The sequence below is a fragment of the Alligator sinensis genome, unplaced genomic scaffold (assembly GCF_000455745.1).
Source record: "Alligator sinensis unplaced genomic scaffold, ASM45574v1 scaffold1628_1, whole genome shotgun sequence".
In the NCBI taxonomy this organism is placed as follows: Eukaryota; Metazoa; Chordata; order Crocodylia; family Alligatoridae; genus Alligator; species Alligator sinensis.
In genome coordinates this window covers 14,869-22,532 of record NW_005843743.1, presented here as the reverse complement: position 1 = coordinate 22,532, position 7,664 = coordinate 14,869, and the positions used below count along the sequence as shown (strand labels likewise).

The following is a 7,664-nucleotide window of genomic DNA, read 5'->3' as shown; positions in this document are numbered from 1 at the left end:
TAGGGAAAATATTATGAAAAATAATTGGGTTTTTTTCCCACTGGCACTGAATTAGGGTTTCCCAGATGCACAGACTAACAACTGAGGCACAAATGGGAAACAATGTGCACCCAAATTATGGGCATCTGAGTCTCTCCTTCTAGTGCGAAAAATGACTTCTCAAGGAAGGGTTACTATGTGTCAGAAAACTAAAATCAGATGATTTTTTTTTCATTTTCAGAAATTGGGTGGGGGAAAAACCCTTACAAATTTTGCTCTAAATCCAAAAACATTAGCTCAAATATGGTTTAAAAGAGAACAGAGTTCAGTGAAAGCCAGAAAATGTCAGGGTTTAGTTACTGAAACACTCCTGCCTGGAGCACTAACCCACACATGCACACACCTCCTACGTTAGGTAGGGATCCTAGGACTCCTGATGCACAATCCCCTGCTCTAACTATCTTCTTCTAGAGCTGGGACTAGATGTCGAGAGGCCTGGCTACCAGCCCCAACCTGTTCTCACTCACTCAGCCTTATTCTTCTCCTAAACCTCCAGGAATCCTGGCTCCAAATCCAGGGCACTACTATTTAGGAGGCAAGACTCTTCTAGCTCCTTCCTAAGGCTTTCTGGAGAGCCCCCTTCACCTCCTTGTTTCTCAGGCTATAGATAATAGGATTTAACATGGGGGTGATGATGCCATAGAGCACAGGCAGAGCCCGATCCTGCTCTTGGGAGTAGCTGGAATTGGGACGGATGTAGGTGAAGATAATGGTGCCAAAATAAAGGTTGACCGCAGCCAGGTGGGAGGTGCAGGTGGAAAAGGCCTTGAGGCGTCCTTCCTTGGTGCGGATCTTGAGGATGGCCAGAACAATGTAGATGTAGGACAGAAGAGTCACCAAGAAGGAGCCCATGATGACAGCACCTCCCACAGCAAAAGTGACAATCTGATTGATCCGCGTGTCAGAGCAGGAGAGCTGGAAAAGCGGGGGGATGTCACAGAAAAAGTGGCGGATGACGTTGTCATGACAGAAGGACAAGCGGAACATCAGACCCAAGTGCACAGCCGAGTTGGCCAAGCCAATGGCCCAGGCAGCTGCAGCCAGACAAGAGCATGCCCTTTGGCTCATCAGAACACCATAGCGCAGCGGGTGGCAGATGGCAGCATAGCGGTCATACGCCATGACCCCCAGCAGCAGGCACTCGATCCCCCCAAAGGAAATGAAGAAGTACATCTGAGTGAGGCAGCCAGGAAGCGAGATGGACTTGTCCTGTGACAGGTAGTTCACCAGCATCTTGGGCACCGTGGAGGTGGTGTAGCCTATGTCCACCACTGACAGATTGCCCAGGAAGAAATACATGGGCGTGTGGAGCCTGGAGTCCATGCTGATCATCACTAAGATAAGTAGGTTTCCCACCAGGGTCATCAGGTAGAAGACTGTGAAGAATCCAAAGAGGATGAACTGGTCTTCCAAGCGGCTAGAAAGGCCCAAGAGTATAAATTTTGTCACCGTCGCCATGGTGCCATTCTCCCTCCTGGCGCATCCCAGAGGGTCATTCATCTAGAAGGAGAGTAAAGATGACTCAATGCTTATAGCACTAAACCAAGACTGGGGTAAGGGGGGACCTAAACAGAGTCACTATGCAGGATTAGACAGGTCACTTAATACACACCTACACCATCTCAGAACCAAACCTAGGAGAACCACTGTGAAGGATGATCCACTCACTGCCTCCCACTATAAATGCCAGAAAAGAGACAAGGCAGTTGCGTTAGAGAAGCACTGAGTGTGCACCAATAAGCACAGCCAAGATACCTTTGAAAGGATCTTAAGGCACCCCAGGTTGTTGCAAGGTATCATACAATATTAGCACTTAGGTTTGCACACATGATTCACAAGATAAACCCAGAGATTACAAATACAAATCCATTGTTGTGCTCTGTCTGAGCTCTTTGCAACAGAAACTCCCCCCCCCACTCTTATTTTTCTGTAGGCAAAAAAAAAAAAATGTGAAAACTAAGATCTAGCACTTTCCCAGGGATGCTTCACATCTATGCAAGGGAGCCTCGAGTCTAACCAGAGGTGCACTGAATGCAAAAAAGCTGAGAACCACTGCTCTATGCGGTCACATTCACAAAGGTACCCAAGTGGGACTTTCACATCTCTCACTGAAAGCAAGAGAACTCAGCAGATGACATGTTTTTGAAAAAACCTACTTGGGGCTTAAGAGCCTAGCGCAGGTCTGAGAAGGAACATAGGCACCCAGGTCAAAACTCTGATCCTGACAAAACCCCACTTTGGACCCTAAAAGTGCCTTGTATGCCTGAGTCTTTTATTTCTGTCACCTATGCTTAACTATGATTCAGAAAATAAGGGTCAGATTCTATTCCACCTATTAACACGGCTACCAAGTACACCCCTGAAACATGGAAGATGCTGAATTTCAGCCAATTTTGGATTTTAAACTTCATTGCAGAACTACAAGGAAGTATTTTTACTTCCCTGCCTCCCATCTGACACCTCCAGGGAAGGACTTCTACCTGATCAACACATCAAAGAGCTACTCAACACAGCTCACAAAGACGCTCTCATGGACCCAGAAGGACAGGCTTCCATCTTCAGCTCCCTCTGAAGTTGATTTCCTACCTATGGGGACTTTTTACCCTCCTGTACCATCTACACTTTTCCCAGAGCCTGACGAAGGGACTTTGATCCCGAAAGCTTGCAGAAAAGGACAATTTTCTTGCCATTTTCCAGTTGGTCTAATAACCATTTTGGAACCAAGAGTTCTAGTTTTTTGTATATTCCACCTATTAAACACCGAAGTGGACTTAGGTGCCTAAATGTGAGTCTTTTCCACCCTGATCCAATCTCTGAAAAACTTAATGCAAAAGGTGAGCTTATCTTCCTCCTCCCCACTGCTCTTTTGTGACTCAGTCCCAGGGTCCCAACCTTGAGGCTGGGAGAGAATACCAAGCTAGGTGGAAACATTGGTTAAAGCTTGATTGGCAGGTTGGGAAATATTGCCCTAGCCTGGCCCATTGATTTGATTTAGAGCCAAAAGGAAAGGATATATTATATCAGGTAGAGCCATGGTTCTGACTCCACTGCTCTGACTGGAAATGAAGGGATAGAGGACATTTAACATAGCAGGGCTACTGTGTTAGATGGGTCCAGCTATCTAATAGAGGGTGTCAGGCAAAAGGAGATGTTGGGCTGACAGACCCATTGGGCCAACAGACTTGGGCGGGCAAGGGAGAGAGGATATTAGGCTAGATACCCCATTGGTCTGATCAAGGGCAGTAGAGGTGAGCATGCTAATTATATACACCAGCAACTGGTCTGGCACATACATTCCTATGTAAGAAAACTGACCCGCAGTGCAATCTTGAACCCTCGCCTTTTTTTCTTTTTAGCAAAAATAACCTTACCTGACAGGGAGGCATTGCTGTCTCCCATCAAAGAATCGCCTCTGCACTTCTGCAACCCCATCCTGGTGGGAAAGGAGCATCTCCCGACACAGCCCATCAGCCACCGAGTGCTGTGTTGTACTAATAGCTGAAAGCCTGGCTAAGCAAGTGCAGGGCTGGCATAGATATTGCAGTGGTCTCCCTGGGGAGTCACGCATCAGTTCTCGGTGCTTTGCAGACATTGTTTCAAGTGATTTCCAGAAGAGTTGTTTCTTGAGTGCTGTATTAGTGAGCAGAGCTTCAACAGATTGAACGTCAAGAAGACAATTCTTCTTTTTTTTTTTTAGAGGGAGAAATACACTTTACACACTGATCTTTATTTAGCAAGGCTCTTTCTCAGGAACGCTTTAAATGACTCTACATTTGTGCCCTTAAGTCTTGCCAAGATAGAGGCACAGACAGGTTTTTGAATGTTTAGATGTGCCAGCCAGAGACTTAACAACCAGGGTCTGTGCCTTGGGTGCCAGCAGCAGTGGCTGCCATTCTTGTGCCCCCTCGCTCTAGGCACCTGAGGCTGGTGCCCTAGTTGCCCACCTCTTGTTACACTACCGGGGTCAGCTAGTAAACGGGAATCTTCCTCCAAATTACAAGGATAATTCATGTAGACAGATCTGAGACGAATCCTCTGAAATCTGCATCCCTTTTATCCATCTGAGTCTCTCCCTGCATCCTAGAATTGCAAAGTTATGAGACCGGGTAGAAATTGTTACAGTCAGATCATCTGCCATTGTACATCAATGGATTTTTTTATTAAACTAAGGGGAGTTGCATGACAAAATCCCTTAGGTAGCTCTGAAAAATTTCAGCTTTTCTCTAAAAGACCTATCTATCTACACTAACTCCTCTCTGGACTGACATGCAATGTATTTTGTGGCCCAAGAAATATGTTATATTGAAATGTGGGACTTCTGAACAAATAAAAAAATCATTAAAAACAGCATTTTCCAGTAAAGTTTCAAGTTTCAAAAAAAAGCTTTGAAACTAAAAATATAAAGAATGAGGTAGAAGGTCAATATTTTTCACCCTAAGATGGTGAGGGAATTTTTACTTTCAGGGTTTTTTAATTATTATCCTTTCTCCTTTTTTTCCCCATTGATATGAGAGGCAATAAAGGGTATAAGTTTAGCATCTTTATAAGGTGCTATTATGAGGAAGGCACCTTAGCACCTTCAACCAGAGGTGAAAAGCAGAGGAAAAAACCCTCATATCCCTATTTACTTGTTCCCATTTGAAAAATTGGGGAAAAAACTAGAAGCTCAAGTAAGTGGGTGTTCTTTTCCTTTATTTTATATCTTTTTTTTTTAAACAAAAAAGGTGCAAACATCCAATTTAAAACAGAAAGGATATTTTCAAAGCAAAGCTGTATTTTTTTTACTGAAGGAAACAAAAAATGCATATTTCATTTTTTTTAATGCCAATTTTAATTTTTGCAGTAAATATCAGTGTGTCTCTTGGCAGCCTTTCAGGTTATCCAGGGACACAGCCCAGGTGTGGAGTCTAGTGAAGGTGAGCCCATGTCTCCTTGGGCTCACTTGGCCCCGTCGCTGCCTCTGTAGCTCTACAGATAAGCTCAAGCAGCTGTAGGACGTAACTGGGGTTTCATTCTTTAACAGGAACTGGCAAAACCAGAGGTGAAATGCAGCGAGGCAAGGAGCCCTTCTCAACCCAGTCAGCATGTGTTAAGTGTGATCCTGTTCCAAGGTTGCTAAGTCAAGTCTAAGCAAAGTCCTCGTCAATAAGACATGTCCACTGTCCAGGCCGACGCAGCTGCGTCCCTTTTTGGGTCATACTATCTTAGTTTGAGTCCCAAGGTCTAAGGCATGACCCCCTTTCAGCTCAGTTTTCCCACACTGGATGTCTTTGATCCATCTCCTGCAGACATCACCCTCAAATGCACTGAATGGGACATCCAAGAAGAGCACATACCAACTGATGAAGCTTCCTTAGCCTGACGAAGGGTTTTTGAACCTGAAAGCTTACTTAATAACTATTCTCCAACCATTTGGGCTGGTCTAATAAAAGATATCAAATTCACCCAAGGAACCTTGTCTGAATGGGACAGGTGTTTTTCCACATGTAAACTGATCTATTCGATACTTGTTGGACATGCTCTACCAGCCTCAACAGCTACCCACAGAAACTAACCTCTTACCCCCTACTCCATGTCCATGGTGAATATTATCCCATTCCTTCCCAGTGTTAAGTGCAAAACATTGAGAAAAGGAAACTGAGGCATGCATAGAAACGTACCACAATTATAGAGTCATAGAAAATTAGGGTTGGCAGGAGGTCACCTCTAGTCCAGCCCCCTGCTCAAAGCAGGACCAGCCCCAACTACATCATCCCAGCTGAGGCTTTGTCTAGCCAGGTTTTGAAAACCTCCAAGGATGGAGCTTCCACCACCTCTCTGGGTACCCCGTTCCAGTGTTTTACTACCCTCCTAGTAAGAAAATTCTTCCTAATGTCTAACCTCAACTTCTCTTGCTGCAATTTGAGCCCATTGCTCCTTGTCCTGTCGTCTGCCACCACCGAGAACAATCCAGCTCCATTCTCTTTCAAACCCCCTTCAGGTAGTTGAAGGCTGCTTTCAAATCCTCTCCAAGTCTTCTCTTCTCCAGACTAAATAAATGCAGTTCCCTCAGCCTGTCCTCATAAGCCACGTCCCCCACACCCCTCACTGGCTAGGGGGTACCTCTCCCCACACCCCACACTGACTAGTCTCCCTACCCTGGGGACAGAACTAGCACCCTGTGCCCTATTCCCCACCCTTTGGAGCCAGGTAGCTAGCTCCCCCACCCACAAGCTGGCATCCCCATGCCTCCCTGCCAGGAGGAAAGGCCCCCCATCCCATTTCTTGGCCTTCCCCCATCATCAGGCCCATATGGCAATGACAGCCATGAATGTGAAGCCAATGCCAATGAAGAAGAATTTGGCCAGCGGAGCCTCTGAGGAGTGCAGTTCATGGGGCAGGATCTCTATGAAGGTGACATAGAGAAAAGTCCCAGCTGCCACCCCCTCCAGTACAGCCCTGGCCAGGCTGCTGGCATCCCCCCCAGAAAACGAGACCCCAATGCCCACAGCAATGCCAGCAGGGGACATAAGGGCAAAAAGCACCAAGTAGACCAGCCTCCAGCGGGCCCGAGTGCCGCTCTGCACTAGCTTGAGGGCCAGGCTGAAGACCACGATGGCCTTGTGGACCAGAACAGCTCCACAGAGCTGCAGCACTTCTGTTTTGTCCCGCTGCACCCCAACAGCCAGCCCCTCGAAAACAGAGTGGAAGGAGAGCGAGACGAAGAGCACCAGGGCCCGGAAGGAGCTGGGTGATAGGGCGCTGTCCTTGGGGTCTTTGTCGGATGCTGCAGCTCCATGGGAATGAGTGGCTGAAGGGCAGCAGTGAACCACCAGGCTCTCGATGAGGAAGACCAGGAAGAAGCCACAGGAGATGATGAGCTCCCCAAAAGGGTAATCCAGCTACGAAGTAGGGGGAGAGGGATGAGGAGATGCCAAGAGAGAGAGGGAAAGACATACTGGATTAGAGGGATATTTGCATACAAGCCTCTCCACAACCTCCCATATCTTACAGAGCATATATGCTAAAAACAGAACTAGTTAGGAAAACGAGGTCTACTCTTTACAACTGGGAGGCTGAAAGCCAGGACTCCGGGGTCCATCCCTAGAGCCGAGAGTGGAATGAGGTCTAGTGAGTTAGACCCTTACTAAACCCTGCACCTTCCTTTGACCGAAGGGTAAAACCCAGGAGTTTTGGGTCCCAGCCCCCTTGCTCTAACAGGAGGGGGCTATAAGCCAGGGCTCCCTGGCTCCAGTAGAGAAGCGGGCCAAGTGGGACACGGGGGGAGGGAAGGGCTAGAAACCGAGGCTCCTGGGCTCTATTCACAGCATGGGGAGCAGAGGTCTGATCGGGGACCAGTCATTCCCCTCCCAAACGTCCCCTCTCGCATCCTGTCTCCAGCCATCGCTCTTTCTTCCACTGTCTGGCACAGGGGTGCTTCTGGGCCCTCACCTCAGCTTTGCCATCATCAGCCCCAGACGAACTGTTTGCGCTCCCTGTGACGTTCTGGCTAGGACTAACCTGTAGGCAAAGAAAAGCATTAGACAGTGCTAGGGGAGGGGAGGAAGGCCACGTTTCTTAGACCTCAATTGTACATAGCAGCCCTCTGGTTTGCACACCGGCACCCAGGTTCCTGCTGCACCCTG

General features: G+C 47.4%; 2 protein-coding genes across 2 annotated transcripts in view; both read right to left on the bottom strand.

Annotated features, from left to right (window-relative positions):
* Positions 1–585: 585 nt before the first annotated feature.
* LOC102384500 (olfactory receptor 1020-like) lies at positions 586–1,539 on the bottom strand. Its single transcript, XM_006039110.1, has one exon. The coding sequence runs from the start codon at positions 1,537–1,539 to the stop codon at positions 586–588; it is 954 nt and encodes a 317-aa protein (XP_006039172.1).
* A 4,507-nt stretch (positions 1,540–6,046) lies between these two features.
* LOC102384263 (zinc transporter ZIP2-like) overlaps positions 6,047–7,664 on the bottom strand; it is a 9,444-nt gene continuing 7,826 nt past the window's right edge. The window contains exons 4-5 of the mRNA XM_025195695.1: positions 7,471–7,539; positions 6,047–6,920 (exon numbers count right to left, since the gene is read on the bottom strand). Coding sequence (XP_025051480.1) covers positions 6,321–6,920; positions 7,471–7,539 — 669 coding nt within the window. The 3' untranslated portion in view covers positions 6,047–6,320. The remainder of the gene's footprint in view (positions 6,921–7,470; positions 7,540–7,664) is intronic.